General features: G+C 40.3%; 1 protein-coding gene across 1 annotated transcript; it reads left to right on the top strand.

Moving 5' to 3' along the window:
• The first annotated feature begins 754 nt into the window (after positions 1-754).
• Cyp51a1 (cytochrome P450 family 51 subfamily A member 1) lies at positions 755-17,992 on the top strand. The gene is made up of 10 exons (XM_075953930.1): positions 755-1,380; positions 2,937-3,035; positions 4,587-4,763; positions 6,004-6,130; positions 6,771-6,945; positions 9,378-9,497; positions 9,817-10,012; positions 14,038-14,133; positions 14,575-14,743; positions 16,740-17,992. Exons 1-10 carry the CDS (start codon positions 1,207-1,209, stop codon positions 16,916-16,918), a joined length of 1,512 nt encoding a protein of 503 aa, XP_075810045.1. The 5' UTR covers positions 755-1,206; the 3' UTR covers positions 16,919-17,992.
• The last annotated feature ends 2,287 nt before the right edge of the window (positions 17,993-20,279 follow it).

Raw genomic sequence — 20,279 nt, 5'->3', positions numbered from 1 at the left:
ATGACTGATGTGAGGAAGTAGTTAAACGGTGTAAAGACCTTCCTGTATGGCCACAGCAGGAAGGCTTGCTGGCTGAGGCGTGGGAAGAAATAAGTTTAGTTTGGGCCTTTATTGACCTGCTAAGATAAAATGTGGCTCTCCGGGTAGAAGGCAGCAGTTTTGTCTCATCCACTACGCTGTCATCTCCAAGCTTAGCCAAAAAACCTAGCTCTTAAATCTGGTTGAATAAATAAATGTAGCTGTATAGGACCCCATGTGAAGGATCACGAAGGAGGGTTAAATTTGGAAGCATGTCATCTGAGAATGAGTGTGATCAGGGTAACTCCTGCTTCAAATCTAGCGAGTAAACTATTAGAAAGGGGTACTGGGGAGCTCTGGCCTCAGTTCACTCTTATCTGTATTTATTTTGGAAGACTTGTTTTGGTGCAACAGCACACTACACAAGTATCACTTGTTAACTCCGTGGCCCTATACGAACAACCTGTTGAACAACACAAACAACAAATTGTAATTGGGTGGGTACGGGTGAGCCCACGGCCTCATCCTCCAGTCTGAGTCCGCAGAACCTCGTTTTTTCACAACTCCGATTGCAGGGCTCATGAAGGGCAGGTCTCACCAAAAGTCCGGGAAGCCACACCAGGGCGGGATAGGTGCAGCAGCCCGCGCCCCACAGAGGGGGCGGTGCCCGGGCCGCCAGTCCCGCTGACGCCACATAAGCCGACATCACCTCAGCGGCGCGCGGTGCAATCACAGAGCGCTTCGCCTCTGCCTCCGCCGCCTCCAGCGGGCTGGTCTCGAGATCCCTCCGCCAGGCCCTCCCGTGCCCGCTCCCGGCGCTGTGTTCCTGGGGATCAAGGGCCCTCGTGGCCCGCGGTCCTCAGGGCGTGGCCGTGTCTGCAGCGATCACTTGCTTGCCAGAACCCCCGTGCCACAGGCAAAGCCCACTTCCTCAGGCCCCCTCGGTGGCGCAAGGATCCCCGAGGTCAGAGGGGGCGTGGCCGCCAGCAGGCCCCGCCCTGTCTGTGACGTGCCGGTGGCGCGCGGCGGGCCGCGGGTGTGGGAGGTGCCCGGACCTGTAGAGACCCGGAGGCCGGGGCCGCCTTGCGACGCCCACTAGCCGGCTTCTCCTGCTCCATCTTTTCGGAGAAGCAGCGGCGACCTCGGCCTCCAGCTCGTCCAGGGGGAGCGACGCGGCGGCCGGCCGGGATGGTGTTCCTGGGCTTGTTGCAGTCGGGCGGCTTGGTGCTGGGCCAGGCGATGGAGCAGGTGACAGGAGGCAACCTGCCCTCCACGCTGCTCATCGCCTGCGCCTTCACGCTCAGCCTGGTCTACCTGTTCCGCCTCGCAGTGGGCCACATGGTCCAGCTGCCCGCCGGGGCGGTACGTGCACCTCAGGGGTCCTCGTGCTGTGCTTGGGTCAGCCTTGCGGTGGAGGGCGGCTGGGGGCCCGGGTGGTGGCTGCAGACGCCGCTGTTGCAGGCGATCCTGATCTTTGCTTTCGGTAGTGGGGTCATTGGAATCCGAATTCGGGGTTGTGCTGGCCGCCGCAGTTTCTGCCGTGGCAGTAACTTGCTTTGACCATCTGACTAGGCTCTCGCTTTGCAGCGTGTGTAGTTATAGCGATGGAAGTGCAGACTGATTTGTGTGGCCTTTTGGATGGAGTTGCCTGGTCTTGGACGTGACTGTAAATGCAGAACGCTGTACTGGCTTTGCTGTTTCCTTTCGAGGTGTTCAGGATTTTTGTGAGGGCCTTGGTGGCGAGTAATATGGACAACAGCGGCCCTGGTGGCCGTCCCTCTCTCTATTGCCTTGTGTGTTTAGTATCCTGTGTGCTATTGGAGGTAATGGCTATTAATATCAGTATCAGGGAAATTGTGGCCAGTTCATAAGTGCCTGAGGAAAGTGTGATACTGTTAAAATAATCTAACCTAGCACTACAGCAAACCACGAGCTCCAAGCCTCCCAAATGTTATTTGATGAATGCCCTTTGTAATCAACATTTGAAACCGACAATGGAATGTAAGAACGGCACTGTATCCAGCATTAAATCCTAACCAAGTTGCTTTTAAAATTATTTTTGTTTCAACCCGAACGAGCACTAGACAGTTACTATTTCTTACTTTTATTAGATATGCTATGTTAAAAGCATTTTTTTTGGGCGGGGCCTTATTGTAACCCAGGGTGGCGGCGGTGGAACTCGCTCTGTAGGCAAGGCTCACCTTGGCACATCTTCCAGCCTTCACTCCTTGGGTGGTGAGTTTGAAAGTGTGCTTCTCCATTGCTTTGAGGAGATTGTATTTATCACTGGAAAGACAAAGGTACCTTATTCTAAAGTGCTGTGAGGTTTTGCTGTTTTGAGACCACCAAAGATGAGAGGAACATCATCTATTTTCATCGTTGCACGTTTTTTCCTCGCAGAGTCTTGGCAATCTGAAGATCTTATTTGGTGGCATCTAAAGCCCTTTTAAGACAAGCACTACCAAATTCCTGCTGGAGAAGGTCCGTTCTCTCAAATATTGATGGTTCTAGTTATTTGCAGTCAGAGAAGCACGGCAAACTTCCGTTTCCCTGTAAATGTGAGAAACGTTTTCTTTTCTGTAGTTTACTATTTGGCTTTTTCTGTTTCAGAAAAAGTCAGGCAAGACTCTGGGATTGAAAGGAGTGCTCGTAGACTACAGAAACTTTGGGAATGCAGTCAACTCTCCCCTTGTTTGCTCCACCTTTCTGCCTGAAGCCTCAATAATATTGGACGTTTTTTGTTAGCTACCGATGTTCAAAATTGCAGTACCTTTCTGCCTAGTCATTTCTATTTTGAATTCTTTTTGACTATACTTTCTCTAAAATATACTTATTTTTTTTAACAGTAATCTCAAGCTGGCTCTCTAACAACTCTTAATTAAATGAAAATTAAAATTTCTTTTTTTTTTTTTTTGCAGAAAAGTCCGCCGTACATTTTCTCTCCAATTCCATTCCTTGGCCATGCAATAGCATTTGGGAAAAGTCCAATTGAGTTCCTGGAAAATGCATATGAGAAGGTAAGTCTTAAAAAATCAGAGGTGGAGAGACTAGTTTAGAGAAGTGCTTTTCTTTAAATGGAAATGCATTAAATAAATGTTGTACCCTCTCTGCATATTGGCATTATTGAAAACATCTCTGGTTTAAGAGATAAAAGGCCTTGTTGACCTGTTTAGCTTCCCACAGTGTTTGTCCTGGGTTAGTCTCTACAATGTGAAGAAACCTGTCTTTCTAACAATTATGTTTTAAAAAATAGTCTTAAATTTTATTTTCACTATTTATAGTCAAAGCTGACTTTTATCACTTTTCTTAATCATATATCTTTGAGATTTTCTGTCTTTTATCCATTGCTCTGTCGATCCAGTGTGATTTCACTCTCCACTTGGACAATGTAGATATTTAAGTCCTTGAAGCTTTCCTCTGCAAACAGTGCTTTTGCATAGACTTCTTGTTAATCACTTCACTTGTTAATTATTTCAATTAATTACTTAAGAGAACTCTCTCCTTTGTTTTAATGTAATTTAAAATCGTCTTTAAGAATTTCATAAGTGTACATATTGTATTTTGATCGTATTTACTTCCACTCCACTTTTCCCATTCCTCCTTGATTTTTTCCCCCATGTCTCCCTCTGAACTTTATGTTATTTTTTAAAAAATAAAGCACTCAGTGCAATTTGTGCTGTTTGTATATGCGTGTGGGGCCATCCATTAGAGCATGGTGAACCTGCTTCGGGCCACACCCTTAAAACCTGACTCTTCAGCCCCTAGCAGCCAGGAATTGTCAGTAGGTTGGGGCTTGCATGTCACTCCTGCATCCAAAGTGTTCTCAACACTTTCCTTTTAAGATTTGGTTTTAGTTGTTTGGAAAGCCTTTGTGTCTCTGATAGTATGTGCGTCTAAATGCAGCTGTTTGCCAAGGCCAGAAGAGGGCATTAGATCTCTAGAGCTATAGCTACAGCTGGCAGCTACCCAGTGTGGGTGCTGGGAACCGAACTCAGGCCCTCTGCAAGAGCAGAACACAGAGCCAGCTCCCCAGTCTCTGTTCTTACACTGCACTTGTCCTGACTTACTTGTGCAAGACCTTTTGTTGTAATGATTCTTTGACATCATTCAATTCATGGGTTCTGGAGATCAAACTCAGGTTGTCAGATTTGATGGCAAATGATTTTACCCATAAGCCATCTCATCAGCCCCAATAAATTAGTTTTTAACAAAAAGGAAAAGTTATATTCTTATAAATGCTTATTAAAGAATTCTATATAGTCAACATAAAGCAAAACAATAATTAAAAACAACTCGCATATTACCTATATATTCAATAATGGAGAGCAACTGACTGAGCTAACAGTAGCACCTAATGATCAAATACATTAGAATTCTGATGTTTTGCGTAGTAGAAAATATTTTCAGGATAAACCGTGGGGAAGAACAAACCATTGTATTTATGTTGCTTTTGTGATGAAGATATGGCCAGATGAAAACAGCTGCTTAAAAGTTCATGAGTATTTGGAACTTTTCCTTTTATTCTGTGATGTAAGGAGTGTTTTTTTCACATTACTTTTCTTTTTTAGTATGGTCCTGTATTCAGCTTTACCATGGTGGGCAAGACGTTTACTTACCTTCTGGGGAGTGACGCGGCTGCACTGCTTTTCAATAGTAAAAATGAAGATCTGAATGCGGAGGATGTCTACAGCCGACTGACCACTCCCGTATTTGGGAAGGGGGTTGCATATGATGTGCCAAATGCAGTAGGTGGCATGTCTGTCTTGGATAAAACACAAACCTAAACTATAGTAGAGTAGTTACATCTAGTTACGTAATATTACACATTTGTAATGCAGGGCTAATTTCTTCTTTGACTTAAGAAATTAGAAATTTTGTGATATTTAAAAAGAAACTATGGGGAGCTGTTTAAGGGATGGGTATTTTATTTTATATTTGTTGTCAAGGCTAAACAAATTTTTAAATGGTTTTCCGATACAAAGAAATAGACTCAACAATAATTTAGCATATTGGGATTTGACTTGAGAAAGGAACAAGAAAATACCATTATTCATCAAAAGGACTTCTTACTACTGCTTGGGAGTCTAGTCCAAGAGCTTGGAGTTGAAAATTGTTGACATCAGAACTCTTCTTGAGCTGTCTGTGGTGACTCATACCTGCGATCCCAGCCTTTGGGAAATTGATGCAGGAGAATCTTGAGTTCAAGCCCAACATGGACTGTAGTGTGAGACCTGATATTTAAAAAAAAAAAAAAATTCTTTTAATCTGTCTACTCTGGGTATGGAATATTTTCATATTATGTTTACCTGCTCCCAAATTAGCATATTGGTGTGTTATGAGTAGAACATAATTAGGTAATGGGGATGGCAGTGAAGAGTCAATTTTAATATTTCTGGGGTTAGGAGTAGTAGAAGAAAGTCTCCCCTTTTGTAAGAGCAATGGTTTTCAAAAATTTTTGCTCAGATTTATCTCTTTATTATTTTAAATATTTTATTAGAATTTTTAAAGTTTAAATGCCTCAAAGGGCTATTAGTTCAAAAATTATTTTATTTAGGCTGTTCTAAATTTCTGGAAGATAGTGTCAATGATGAATGATATCTAGAAATGTGATGAGAACATAATTGAAGGAGGACATAGTGAAGTGTAGTGAACTTTTGGGAAAGTGTATTAAGTGGTTTGGGTTGAAGATTAGAATACAACCGAGATTGGGGAGTGGGTCTCTGAATAAAGAGTGGTGGGACATTAAAAGGTGAGAGGTAGGATTCCTGATGGATCATTTTCTAGGATCCAGGGAGAGGAACCCCTTCCCTTTTTTTTTTTTTTTAAGTTTCCATATGTGGTTTAGTTTTTAGAAATCCTGTTATTGTTTTTGTTTTCAAATTTAAGAATTCTTTTTTTTTTGTTATGTAGCTAGAATAATCTGGTGTATCTTAGAATAAAATAAAAAATGTATTTTAATGTTGTGTACCCTTAATTTTTTTAAAGGTTTTTTTGGAGCAGAAGAAAATGTTAAAAAGTGGCCTTAACATAGCCCACTTTAAGCAGTATGTTTCTATAATTGAAAAAGAAACAGAGGAATACTTTCAGAGTTGGGGAGAAAGTGGAGAAAGAAGTAAGCAAAATCATTACATTGGTCCTATTCTTTTCTGTTTGTGTGTGTATGCAGAACAAAGTACAGTATGTGTAGAACTGCTGTGTATCTAATGGTTTGGGAAGTGTGGATGACTCTGCAGTTGTAACACCAAATGCAGTCTTTAGTGTGCACTTGTAAGTATTGTCTTCTGAGAGCAGTTGGTGTATCTATACCAGGAGCCATATCTGCTTATGGGCCAGTGGGGCCGAGGCAGCAGGTCACCACCTCCTGATGTTGGCCGTAAGCTCCTATAAAAGATGTAGGAACTTTAATATCACTATACCTGAAGCTGCTGTGATGATGTGTTTTCTAGTCACAGAAGGCGCTGATGTGCACATTAGAATGCCTATTGTTTATTTATTTGTGAAGGCCCTTGCTGTATAGTCCAGCTAGCTTCAAACTGGGGCCAGAGGGGCAGTGTGGCTTCGGGTTTATTGCCTCCAGAGTTTTGCACAGCTATGTAGCTGTCTGAAGACTTTGGAGGATGAATAGGATTCATAAATATTGGATATATTCCAATTTTTATATATCCATTTTTTCTTCACAATTTCTTTATATGTTAAATTATTTTAAAAGATTTTTGAAAATTGTAATGAGAATGATCTTTTCTTCCTCTTAGATGTGTTTGAAGCGCTTTCGGAGCTCATAATTTTAACAGCTAGCCATTGTTTACATGGAAAGGAAATTAGAAGTCAACTCAATGAGAAGGTGGCCCAGCTGTATGCAGATTTGGATGGAGGCTTTAGCCATGCGGCCTGGCTGCTGCCAGGTTGGCTGCCTCTGCCCAGTTTCAGGTATGGATAAGGAGCACTTTGCACTTGTAACTGTGCTGTTTGTGTACTTTCTGATTTGGGCTGATTAGGAGCCTCCATTTTATAAGAATTCAAGACAGTTTATATAGTGAGTTCATTTAAAGTAAGCTTTATTTTATTGAGAAGGTAGTTCGCTGTCTCTAGTACTATTTTGCTTACCTAATATGTCTTCTTACTCCAAGAAGTCTCTAAGCTGTACTTAGAGCCATGACCTTTCCAAAGCACTTGTTTGAAAGCCTTGCTGGCTTTTCAGTACTTCTGTTGGGCCCTTTCTTTTGGCTGTTTGTGCATTTATTTGATTTTGTCTCCTTGCTAATGGTACTGTAGTTTCCTTAAGGGCAGGAACTGCCTCTGATTCAAAGCAAGGTGGTCTTTAGGACTTGGTGTGGAGCTCAGGTCTTAATAACTGCTTGCTTTCCTCCCTTTCTAGGTTGTTTCTGTTTATGTGAGATGGAATTAAACTATTAGCTTTGTTCCATTGATACCCACCCCTTTATTTATTTTTGTTTGTTTTTGTTTTTGTTTCGAGACAGGGTTTCTCTGTGTAACATTCCTGGTAACACTGGAACTCTCTATAGACCAGGCTGGCCTCAAACTCACAGAGATTCACCCATCTCTTTCTCCTTAGCGCTAGGATTAAAGGTGTGTGCCACCACCACGTGGCTCACACCTTCTATTTTGCTGCCAAATAAAGGCTATTACAGTGAAAGAGCAAGCACAGGGAGGGTCCCTGGAAATCAGCATTTATAAGAAACTTTGCAGTAAAAAAAACCAAAAACCAAAGCGACCGAAAAGAAATGCTTGTATGTATATTGTGCTGGCATGCACTGCACCCATAATTTGTCTGACATAACATCGTCTTGTTTCTATCTCCCCCATTTCTTGGTTCTTGTCAAATTTCTAGCGCTTCATGTTATAGCCTGATCTTTCCCTGTTTTACTCAAACCAACTGGTTTAGTGAAATTACTCCATGTACTTTTAATTTTTTGTTACTAAACCTTGGGCATACTAAACACATGTTCTACCTCTAAGTCAGAGCCCTACTATTTACTTACTTAGTTAAACCTTATGCTCTCATCCCTCTTTTTTACTCACATTATGATGTTGAAATGGAATCTTCCTTTCTGTGTGTATTATCTCAATTGTCTTCAACAGTAGTGCTTTAAGTGAAATAAGGCAGTTTTCATTAGAGAGTTTGATGGGCTTTTAGGAGTCAGTATTACTTTTTTAAAATAAAGATTTTATCTTTGCCTCTTTTCTCTCTCTCTTTAGTCGCTCTGTGTGGTGTGTCTTGTGTGTGTGCACACATGAGTGCTGGTATTTGCAGAGGCTAGAGGCATTATCTGTCAGCTCAAACAGCCGGTAACACCAGCTCCAGGATTTCTGCTGTTTGAGCTGTCAGATGTGGGTTCTTGGAATTCAACTCCCAATCTCTGTAAGAGCTCTACTGAACTACTGAGCCATCTTCTCCACCTCAATATTGCTTGGTTTTAGAGTCTTGTTGTTGCTCACTAGCTATGTGGATTGAGTGGAGTCTCTTATGAATTGGAGGCAATGAGCACACTGATCAAAAGAAAGGTTTTGAAGCTGGAGCATGTGTTTTGACACAAGGACTTTTCTTCATGCAAAAAAAAAAAAATGCAGTTATAGAAAGTGAGAAGTAGAGTAAAATCCTATGAGAGCCAGTGCGACTTGGTAGCTTTGAGGATTGATTTGGGAAAATTAGACCCTCATGTTAATTTAGACATGTGTTATGTTGAACTGGAAAATGCTTGTAAGGCAATGTCATGCCTATTTATCTAGGTCGTGTGTTAGCAATATGAGCTGTGTTGACTAGCTTTGCACTAAGAACTGTCAGCATGACTACAATGTGAGCTCACAACTCATTTTTGTTGACTTAGTTTTCTGTTCTGCCTGGTTCCTGCAGTCGTTAAGTCCCAAAGAATCACACAGAGGTCTACATTAACTGTAAACTGATTGGCCCAGTATCTCAGGCTCTTCTTATTAATTAATTCTTATAACTTATAACTTATATTAGCCCATAATTCTTGTCTGTGTTGGCCACGAGGCTTGGTACCTTTTTCGGCAAGGCAGTCACATCTTGTGTCCTCTGTCTGGGTAACAACTGCAGGCTGAGCTTTCCTATTCCCAGAATTCTCCTGTTTTCGTTGCCCTGCCTCTACTTCCTGCTGGGTTGCCCACCTATACTTCCTGTCTGGCTAGTGGCCAGCAGTGTTTTATTAAAATACAATTGACAGGGTATAAACCATTGTCCTACAGCACCTTTTTTTCTGGTTCTAAGTTTTTGTCACTTACTTAGGTTAGTAAACCAATGTTTTATGTTTGTTATTAGTTTAGAATGTGAGTCTATAGAATAATTACTCTATTGAAAATCCTCTGGTTTTAAATTGTAGACGCAGGGACAGAGCCCATCGAGAGATCAAGAATATTTTCTATAAGGCCATCAAGAAACGCAGGCAGTCCCAAGAAAAAGTTGATGACATTCTCCAAACTTTGCTAGACTCTACATACAAGTAAGAACTATCAGATCACACGTAAGCTGAAACTACATGAAAATGTAGATTACTGGTATTTCTGGTTAGAGTGGGGCGATAAATTGGTACTTGTAAACTGTAGAGACACGAAGCACTGGGCCCTTGTGCCTTATTGCAACCCCAGAAGCAGGCATAGGTAACATCGGCAAATAAACTGGAAGGAAGTCTTCCACATCTTGCTTTCTCCTGGTTGGTCTTTTTTTTTGGGGGGGGGAGGGACCCTGATTGGTAGTAGGTAAGAAGAGAGTTGATTATGTCCATAAATTGTATTAATGTTAAGTGTGTGGTTCATCCCCAGGGACGGGCACCCTCTGACAGATGACGAGATAGCGGGGATGCTCATCGGACTCCTGCTGGCAGGACAGCACACCTCCTCCACCACCAGTGCCTGGATGGGCTTCTTTTTGGCCAGAGACAAACCGCTTCAAGAAAAGTGCTACTTAGAACAGAAAGCAGTGTGTGGTGAGGACCTGCCTCCTTTAACGTATGAGCAGGTTTGTGCACAGTTTGAGGCCTTCTGTTCACTATAGCTCCAACTGCTGATAGGCTTTCAGAGACTTTTCTACAAGCTTAGGGAACAGTAAGAGCCAAGCGAGTGCTTCTCTAAATTCACAGGTGGATTTCGTACTGAGGCTTTAGCGTGCTCTACCCTGTTGCTTTGCTGCTTAGCTTTAACGTCTGGCCTCTGGACACGGACTATATCATATGTATGTTGTGGTTTTTTATAAAGTGTAGGAGCTTTGGAGTACATGGAATTCTGTGGCCTGTGTTTGGGTAGAAATGATATAAGCACTCCACCGAGCTTGCTGGGCAGGAAAACAGGAGAGGACTCATCCACTGAATAACTAGGCAGCTACTTTTGAAGCATGCCCTGGTCTTATCCTTTTTTATTATATTTTGTTTAAATACTTTATTAAAATGGTATGTTACATCCAGATATTCTTAAATTCCTGGGGTAAATCCATATATATGTATGTATATATGTTTCTCAATTTTTTATATAAGCATAGTATATACATATATATATTATAGACATATATAATAGAGGATATACAGCTGTAATTTTATTGTATCATCTTTGATTGGTAATATGCCAATTACCTCTTACGAATTAACTTCTTCCCTACTAGTTAACCTTAATTACTCAGAGGGTCTGATGATTCCCCATTATTAATCTTTTAAAAATGCCCCACTACTTCCTGCCATCACCATATGAACCTTTGGATTACATTTTTTTCTTTTCCTTTCTTTCTTTCTTTCCTTCCTTCCTTCCTTCCTTCCTTCCTTCCTTCCTTCCTTCCTTCCTTCTTTTTTTTTGAGAGAGAGTTTCACTGTGTACCTCATGATTGGTTTAGAACTTACTATATAGACCAGGCTGACCTCAACTTAAGAGATACCTGCATTGACCTCCTGAGTGCTAGTGGCTGGTGAATATTTAATGACATCCAAGCTGTAACAGAGGGATAAGGTTCATCCATGTTGGAGCATGTGTCAGTATTTCAAACTTTGTCTCCAATAATATTCTACAATAGGCACATACTGCATAGTACCCATTTTTTACATATTTGGGTTATCTCCACTTTATGAGGTCCATACCTAGGAGTGAGATTGCTGGGTCATACAGCAATACATGTTGATGTATTGAACTTCTAAAATGTTTTCCAAACATTTGCTCAGTTTTTAACTTTGTCAGCAGCAAAGTGTTCTGATGTTTACTATTCTCCTGGCTGCAATGTATGTGACGTGGTCTTTTGAGCTAAGTAACTTTCCCCTGATGACTGAGTATTTTAAGATGTTTTCTTAGGAGACTGTCTGTTCAGATCCTGCCTCTTTATAATAAGGCTGCCTTTCACTGTCTTGAGCAGGTGTGTGTTTACAAAAGGTGTGAAGACTTACTTACCCCTCTGTTTTCTTCTTAGTTTCCTTCTACTTTTTGGTCTTTGTCCTGTTTTGAATTAAATTTGAATATAATGTGAGATAAGAACCCTTGTGCCTGTTCTGTGTGTAGAGATCCATTTATCCCAGCACTGTGTGTTGAAAAGACTACTTTCCCCCAGAACGGGCTTGTCAAAAATTTATTGGCCACAAATTTAAGGCTTTATTTCTGAACTCTGAATTCCATTCTATCAAGATGAGTGTCTAGCTTATGAGTTAACTATATGTTTACTTCTGTAAGTTTTAAATTTCAGAGTGTGGCTCTAATCTTTTCCAACTATTATAGTTATTCCTAGTTTATTCAATTTTTACTAGAAGTTTAGAGGAGATGGGGGAGCTGGAGGGGGAATTGTGGTGGGTATGTAAAATAAAATACAAAAAGAATGTTAGAGTGCGCTTGTCAATTTCTGTGAGCTCGTGATTGGATGCACCACATTTGGGAGGACTGCCATCCTATTAGGTTTTAGACACAACTCCATGAACATGGCGTCATGGTGTGGCTTTTCCTTATTTTTGGTCTTTTAATTTCTTCCAACATTTTTATTTTTTATTTATTTTTTACTTTTCATTGAAAAGGTTCATACCCCTTTGTTAAGCCTATTTTTATTCTTTCAATGCGTTGTTTCTTATTTATTGTGTGCGCTGTGTGCCTGTGTGTGGCAGAGGGCAGCACGGAGGAGCTGCTTCCCTCCACTGCATGCATCAGCAAGCTTGGCAGCAAATGCCTTTTCCTGCTGAGCCGTCTTGCCGGCCCTTAAGTATTCTTTTTATGTTCATTCTCATGCCAATTCAAATCTGCTATTGATCTACTCTAGTGAAAGTCTTACTTATATCTTCCAGTTGCAGAATTTTTATAATTTTTTAAAAAACTATTCTCTATTTCATGGTTATATTGTTTCATACTTTAATTCTTTAGGCTTAATTTTGTTTTTGTTCTTTGAAGGTATTTATAATAGTCCGTTTAAATTCATTTAGTAAATTCAGTGTGTTTCCTTAATTGGAGGTTGTGGTCATGGCTGCCCATTTCCTTTTGAGGGTTACAGGATGAGCAGTTAGAACTGCAGGTCTGCTCCCTGAGGTCAACTGGTAGCTGCTGAGAATGTTGGAGAGGGAGAGGAAGGGTCAACAAGGAAAACGGACACACCCCATGTGCCTCCAAGTGGCTTCTGACTGCCATCCCATTGGTGATTTCTGTTCTCTTCCTATATTACTAAATTTTAATACTCTATAAGAAGCTAGTTGCTTTAGTTTTAAAAAAATCCAATTTAATGATAGTTCCCATTAATCTTCCTTTCGTGGTATATATGAGCTGTAGTTGTAGTTCTTAGTTTCCTTTTTTTTTTTTAAGTTTCTAATATTTTTGTTGAATTTGCTACATTGAAAAGCAGTAGCAGCTCTAGAAATGAGATCCCTAACCCCGAGGTTTGTTCCTTCTGCAGGGTTTGTAAACGTGTGTGATCCTGTCTATGTTCAGTGACTCTCATAAACAGATGAACAGGGTTCTATGATGTCTGCATTCATCTGTATTCAGTGAACTCTCCTGTTTATTTCTGTGGCCACATAGTGATTAGAGACTTTGTAAATCTTTTTTGTTGTTGTTTTGTTTGAGATAATCATCTCACTATGTCTTTCTGACTGGCCTGGAACTCATTGTGTAGACCAGCCTGGCTTTGAACTCCCAGATATCTGCCTGCCTCTGGGATTAAAGATGCTGCCATTCCTGAGCGTATCAATTAGAGATTTTTTTAAATTGTCTTGAACTCAGCTCTTGCTGAGGAGCTATGCATGTTCATGGCATGTTATCAGGAGTGCGTCAGGAGGTTACAGTGGTGTGTGCTGGTCAGCCCAGGTGGGAGACTGGATCTCTGTCACGTCTGTGCTGCTTTCCTGGGCAATGTATGCGGCTTCATGTTAAGGACTTTCAGGGTCTATGTCAACATTTCATTTTCATTTTCCAGGTGTCGTCTTGTTAAGTATCTCCTCAGGTACTTACAGTATTAAACAGTGTCTGCTGGATATTTCTTTTTTGTTTTTTCAATACAAGTTCTCAATTTAGCCAAGGCTGCCTCAGCTTCTGGATGTGGGAGGGAGGTGCTGCTCTGTCTGGCTCTTCTCGGCATATTTGCTCTGCCCTCTCTGAATAGCGAGGCTGTAGCTGCCGTGCTTTGCTTTCCAAGGCTCCCACTGATCTGCAGTGTAAGGTAACACCAAGCTTGCTTTGCTCACCAACACACAGCATTGTTTTTTCTTGAATGAACTTATGGTAGATTGTTATATGCCTTTGTCTAATTTGTCAGAGTTTTGAAAAAGTTGACACTGATTATTGAAAATCTCAGTTTTTCAAAGAGTGAATTTTTTTGGTCCTTAACCATACAGTTGCCCCTGTCCGTGTTATTTTGGCCCCCACTTTTTCCATTGACTGAGCAACCTTCCCAGCCTTATGAATTAGTTACCACTTCCCTTTTACTCTCACACTGGCTAGAAAATTAAAATAATTTTCTCCTACTGTGGAGGTATGGTGAATATTTGTGTGTGTGTGGGAGGAAATACCAGAGATGATCCTTGATTTTTTTTTTTTTTTAAGCTGAAGGATCTGAATTTGCTTGACCGATGCATAAAAGAAACATTAAGACTGAGACCTCCTATAATGACCATGATGAGGATGGCCAGGACCCCTCAGGTAAGTCTCGGCTAGATTTCCCTGCCTAGGGCCCAGTTTCAGAGAGAATATTTTAAATTATAAACGTAAAAACCGTCATTATTATAAATGTATGAAAATCGTTACATAATTACAAATAGTAAACATGCAACTCTAATTCTAATTCTGTTATTACTTTTTTAACAATTGCAGTTTTTAAAGATTAGAGGTTCATTTCTTTGTTGGCTTTAGATATAATATGGTATTTTGTAAAAATTATAAGTGTGAATTATATAGGTCAGATTATGAAAGGTTTTGAAATTCTACTCTGCTTTGAGCTGGGTTTGTATATATGCTTCTAGTTCAGTAGATAATTTCAGTTGGTTTATCATCTAGACAGTTTTTAAACGTATGTGTAGTTCACCTTGTTTGGTACTGTGTTGAAACATTCTCTAATGAGATGTCTTCTTTCTCACTCTGTAGACTGTGGCAGGGTACACCATTCCTCCAGGGCATCAGGTGTGTGTTTCTCCTACTATCAACCAAAGGCTGAAGGACTCCTGGGTAGAACGCTTGGACTTTAATCCTGACCGCTACTTACAGGATAACCCAGCATCAGGAGAGAAGTTTGCTTATGTGCCGTTTGGAGCTGGTAAGAGGGCTGCTTACGTTTTAGGTTAAAGTGTTTGCCTCTGTTATTTGTTTTTCTTCAGTAAAACAACTTGGGGGGGGGAGATAGGGAAGGAGAGAGAAAGATTTTGGGAATTGACTCTGTAAAATCTGTAAAATATTTCCCAAGTTTAAGGATATATCTTTGTATAATGCTCCATTGCTCTGACCCACATCCTTTTATTTGTTCCAAATATATGAAGACCTTGAAATTCAGATCATTATTTAATAAGTACACTTAACATGAGATACACAGGATTGTAGATTAATAATTGAAAGGGCCCCTAGTTCTGCAGTTTAGATTCTGTAATGAGAGAGGCAGCATCACTAAACTGTGCCTGTTTCCACTGCTGTAACGCACCAGACTGGTCCTGCGCCTTATGCGGCTCCTGCGCCTTATGCGGCTCCTGCGCCTTATGCAGCAGTACATTCCATTTCAGATGGTCCTGATCACGGTCTTGGCTTTTCTTCATCCCTGTGTTAATATTGTAGAGTTTCTATAGCTAACATAATCTGGGTGTCTAAAACCAAGATTGTCTGTCACCTTCCCATTCTGGAGGCCAATTGTCTGAAATCAAGGGTGTTGGCAGTGCCATGCTCTCTCTGAAGGCTTTGCAGAAGGATTCTTGCTTCTTCCTAGTTCTAGAAGTTGCAATTTTTGGCTTGTGGCTGCATCTCACTCCAGCCACTGCTCTGTCTTTCCTATTTATTTATCTGTTTATACTTTTTATATAACATTGTAAGTAGTCAGAATTTATCAATTCTTTTGTTGATTCAGTTAGGATACTTCTGGCTATTAACTTCTTACTTTAAGCCAGACTTCTTGAATATGGACCAATGTTAAGTGGCTCCCTTAAATGTGGCTCCCACAAATAAATGCTTAAGGGGCTATGCAAGCATGGTGGTAAGCCGTGTTCAATTTTATTTTTTCTTTAGCAAAAAATATTTTCAACAAAGATGTCCCAATGTCTCCTCTCCTCTCCCCTCCCCTCCCCTTTTCTCTTCTTCTCTCCTATTTTTTTTTTTTTTTTTGAGACAGGATCTTACTATGTACCTTTCAATGGCCTGGAGCTCTCCGTAGAGTTCTTCTACAGGTTGGCTTCTAATTTATGGAGATCGGCTTGCCTCTGCTTCCTGAGTGCTGGAATTAAAGGCGTGCACCATAACGCTGGGCCCAGCCAAAATGTTCCAGACTTAAAACATTATGACATTGTCTTTTTTCCAGCCTCATGTCATAAATGTGATTTCCTGTTCTTTACTAAACCTTAATGACTTGAGTATTGATAATCTAGGATTGTCTTGAACTATTTTGATGTGAGAAAGGGATGAACTTGTGATTCTTAGATTCTCCTCACACCCATAGTTTAGTCTTGTTATTCCAGCATTTTCTCAGCTTGATGTAAGGCTGAGAACCAGATAGACATCAGATTTTTTCTGAACTCGGTTCTGTCCCCTTGATCTATTTTTTGGTCCTTGTCTAGAACCATACTGCACTGGTTCTGGGACCTTGAGTCATGTGATCAAATTTGAAATCAGCCTAAATTCTTTAGTGTAGTCCATGCTTAAGGTTGCTCTGGCCTTGTTTCCCTGTGCATTTCATAATTTCTCAGCTTTTGTAGATTTTGATTCTAGTATAGATGTTATTTTGGCTTTATCAAATCCTTTTCTGTTATCATTGTACTGGACAAAATGAATTTTGATTCACAGGATCACACTGGACGTAACACTAGAGCTCTCTGGGGACCCATATTCTACACATACCCAAGCCTTTTTTGTTTGTCCTCCATAATACTAACGTTCACAAAATGTTATCATAATCACCTTCATTTTCCTCCGACACTGGAAACTTTTTGTACAAGGTGTCATCAATAAAAGGATGCACATCCCCTGCTCATTTAAAACAAATGTCACCTCAGGCCGAGAGAGGTAAGAATTCAAAACTTTTTCTGATGAAAACTTTTTTCTTTTTTTAAAAACAGGACGGCATCGTTGTATTGGAGAAAATTTTGCATATGTACAAATTAAGACAATTTGGTCTACTATGCTTCGTTTGTATGAATTTGACCTCATCAATGGATACTTTCCCAGTGTGAATTATACAACAATGATTCACACCCCTGAAAACCCAGTAATCCATTACAAAAGAAGATCAAAATGAAAAAGGAACAAGGAACCAGGGTGGGTTAATGACTGCAAGCGGCAGCTTGAGAGAGAATGAAGCTTATGAAACAACTTTCAGTGTGTACTGTTTTTTTGAGTGTGTAATTCTGAAAGCCAGTTTGATTTTAATGTCTTATTAATGCAGGTGATTTTGAAACAGTTTATAATAGTTTTGATAGGACTTCATGGAAGTCAAACTTTTGAGTTAGAAATTGTTTCGGGGAATCTAGATAGTTGGCTAGAGAATACAGTGTTCAGGTGTTAACTTCAGAAGCACACATTGCTCCAAGGAGACCACTTTCACGAGTGTATTCTGTAAGTTTAAAAGCCTAGTCAGATTCTGCAAATTGTGTGTAAAAATGCGAAAGGGTAAAGAATAAGCTCCCTGCCAAAGCTTCAGATGAAAGTGAACACTAGTTAGATGGAGTGATGTGTCCTTTGAAATTTTAACTTGAAGCACAGCTGCAGGAAGATGGCAGAGACATCGGACCATGCCTTGATAGCCATGTTTCCTAAAAATAATAAATACTAAAAAGTGCTATGTTACCAGCTCCGTGTGGTCAAATTTTGGTGAATCTTTATGGGATTTGATTGTGATTGCTTGAGGTTCTTTGTATATTCCCCAGAATACAGTTAGAGAAGTTTCAATAAGATCTTGAGACCAGTGACTTCTGGGCTTTAGGTTGGAATGAGAAATGGTGATGACTGGTTGCTTTCTGTGGGAGCTGCGTTCAGGAGCCCTAGCCTAACCAATTGTAACCATGGGCCCAACTCTGTGACATGCCTGTCATCATACTGGAGGAGTCAAGATGATTCTGTGCCCATGTTTGATGCTCGTGCCTAGCACTTAAGGCTGAGGCAGGAGGATTTTGAGTTTGAGACCAATGTAGGCTGCATAGCAAGACTGTCTCCCCTCCCCCCCCAAAAAAAAGAAAAGGAAAGAAATACCCTCCCCCAACTAACTTTTTTTTTCCTAAAGTATGTTACAGTTTTAAGAGGCTTAAAGACTCTGTATGAAGGCAAATCTCTGCTGTTAAAGGTTTCACATTAAAAATGTCTGACAAAAATTTAACCGGTCTATTCATGGATTTAAATTGTGTACACAGTGTAAGTACAGTTCAAAGGATCTGAGAATTTGGAAAATTAGATCCTATTTGTATGAATTAGACTCCTGTTGGTAGTGCCTTTGGGTTATGAATTTAGGCAAGTCACTAGTGTTATCATCTCCTCGTGAGCAACCAGGTATTTTTTCAATAGTTGTTGAACTCACAATACACTTTTTTTCTCCTTTTTGCTACAGTAGCTATTAGACTACTTCTAGGTCATAGATGCTGTATTTGCATGCATCTGTGCATGCACAGCTTTTATTAAAGGTTGATGATTGTTTCTATGTAATGCATTTTCTTTACTTTATTATTCTGAGAAGGGTTCCAGACTTAGATTTGTAGATTTGTGGCACAGAGTTGTGACTCTTGAGTAAGGCTGGCCTGTTTACTGACTCGTTTTAGACTTTGACATTTTTTCAGTGCTGGGGTTAAATAAAGGGCCCAGGCACTAGAATTCAACAGATCAGTTACTGAGAATAACACAGCAGAGACCTAAGGCCGTAGGAAGTCGACGGTCCATCCAGCAGTGGGGCAGACTCAGCTGGCAAGCACTTGTCCATCCACCTTTTTCCTAGAGAATGGCCTTGACTTGGCAACTGTATTAAAAGGTTTTTATGCACAATTTTCCCCTGCAACTAGTTATTTTAGAGTAGCTTTTCTATTTCTAGAAAGCTTAGTTGTTAATATGGAAAATAATATTAATTAGAAATTCCCAGCAATGTACAGCTTTGTGATTGTGTTCCTATAAAGACCATTACTAGTGAAACAATATCTTCCAGATGTAAAGAATAATGCTGCCATTTTAGGCAATGCTGTGCAAGTAGGGAAGAAACCCTCTGGAGAGCTGTATTCTCTGAGTTTCCCAGTACAGTTTGACTGACTTAGCAGGAGGCATCCTGAATTTTGCTGCACTCTTATTGATACAATTTAATATTCTTTGAGGTGATTTCTGTTTAGATTGTGAGGAGGCTTCTTCGGACACAAGAATACTAAATGTAATAAAATAGACTAATCATGACAATGCTAACATAAGAGTTGAAAACACTTATAATAGATAGTTCATACAAGGACACACTGAAAATGTTCCGTAATGGAGGAAGAGAAAAACCCACTTTTTGGATCTTAAGTTCTCCTTATTAGAGATAAGAAACAAGATGATGTACCATGAGCTGAACTGCGGCTTAGTTAAAAATAAAGGTTCAAATACAGTATGGTGAAAGTGGTGAAGTCATTTTTATTTCAGTACTAAACAAACTATCCCAGTGAAGTTCAAATACTCTACCATTATACATAAATAGGTCTCTCCAAGTGATGTTATGTCTTCAGCACCAGTAGCAAATATATTAGGCAGAAACATGAAGCCTTGTAGTAAAAAGTGCACATACACATCTACCAGCATTGTCATTTGAAAAACTTTAAAACTCTTCACCCATCTGATAAATACAGTTTATAGTTTAATCATTTAAACTAGCATTCCACAAACATATGTAATTTAATGATTACTGTAGGTGTTTATATACACAAACTCCAGTTTGTCTTTATGTGCTGGCAAGGATTTGTACACAACCGTGTGTTTGTACTGGTTGGTCCCACTGAATATACACAATGAAAAAAGCACAAAAGAGCCACTGATTTACAAAGGGAATCTGTTTAAAATCCAGTTAATGCTTTCCTTATGGCAGTATGAAATTGAAAATTATCTCCTTATACAATATGATATCAGAAGGCAGGTGAACCTGTAAAATAAAAAACAAAACAATTAGATTGTATCAGGGCAGCCAGTTCACATAGGCAGATGATCTATTTAAAACCATCTTAAAATGTTGGGGGCCAGTGAGATGTTTCGGTGGAGGTTCTGCCAAGCCTGACAATCAGAGTTTGATCCCTGAAACCCACATGGAAGGACAGCCAATTTCTGTAAGGTTTTTCAGTGTCACATGCTGTAGCACAGGTGTGCACATACATATAAATGTAAAATAACAAAACCCAACCCAGTGTCTTCATATCTGAACTTCAATCTTTTTCTTAAAGATTTATGTGTGTGTGTGTGTGTGTGTGTGTGTGTGCACGCATGCATGCACATACTTATGAGTACAGTCCAAGGATATTCTAGACCACTGGATCCTCTGAAGCTGGAGTTACAAGGGAGTTGTGAGCTATTTGACACTGGGTGCTGGGAGCAGCCGCAGGTCTTCTAGAACAAACAGTGTGTGTCCTTTAGTACAAAGCTTTCTCTTCAGCCCCATACTTGAC

The sequence above is a fragment of the Microtus pennsylvanicus genome, chromosome 19 (genome assembly GCF_037038515.1).
Source record: "Microtus pennsylvanicus isolate mMicPen1 chromosome 19, mMicPen1.hap1, whole genome shotgun sequence".
Taxonomy (NCBI): Eukaryota; Metazoa; Chordata; class Mammalia; order Rodentia; family Cricetidae; genus Microtus; species Microtus pennsylvanicus.
Note: the sequence above shows the minus strand (reverse complement) of the source record. Positions and strands in the feature narration are given on the sequence as shown.

Excerpts from the sequence above, each read along its gene's own strand:
- Cyp51a1 (XM_075953930.1), top strand. The coding sequence starts at position 1,207 with ATGGTGTTCCTGGGCTTGTTGCAGTCGGGCGGCTTGGTGCTGGGCCAG. Across the intron at positions 4,764-6,003 it reads CATATGATGTGCCAAATGCA|GTTTTTTTGGAGCAGAAGAA; the intron begins GTAGGTGGCATG and ends ATTTTTTTAAAG. Across the intron at positions 9,498-9,816 it reads TTGCTAGACTCTACATACAA|GGACGGGCACCCTCTGACAG; the intron begins GTAAGAACTATC and ends GTTCATCCCCAG.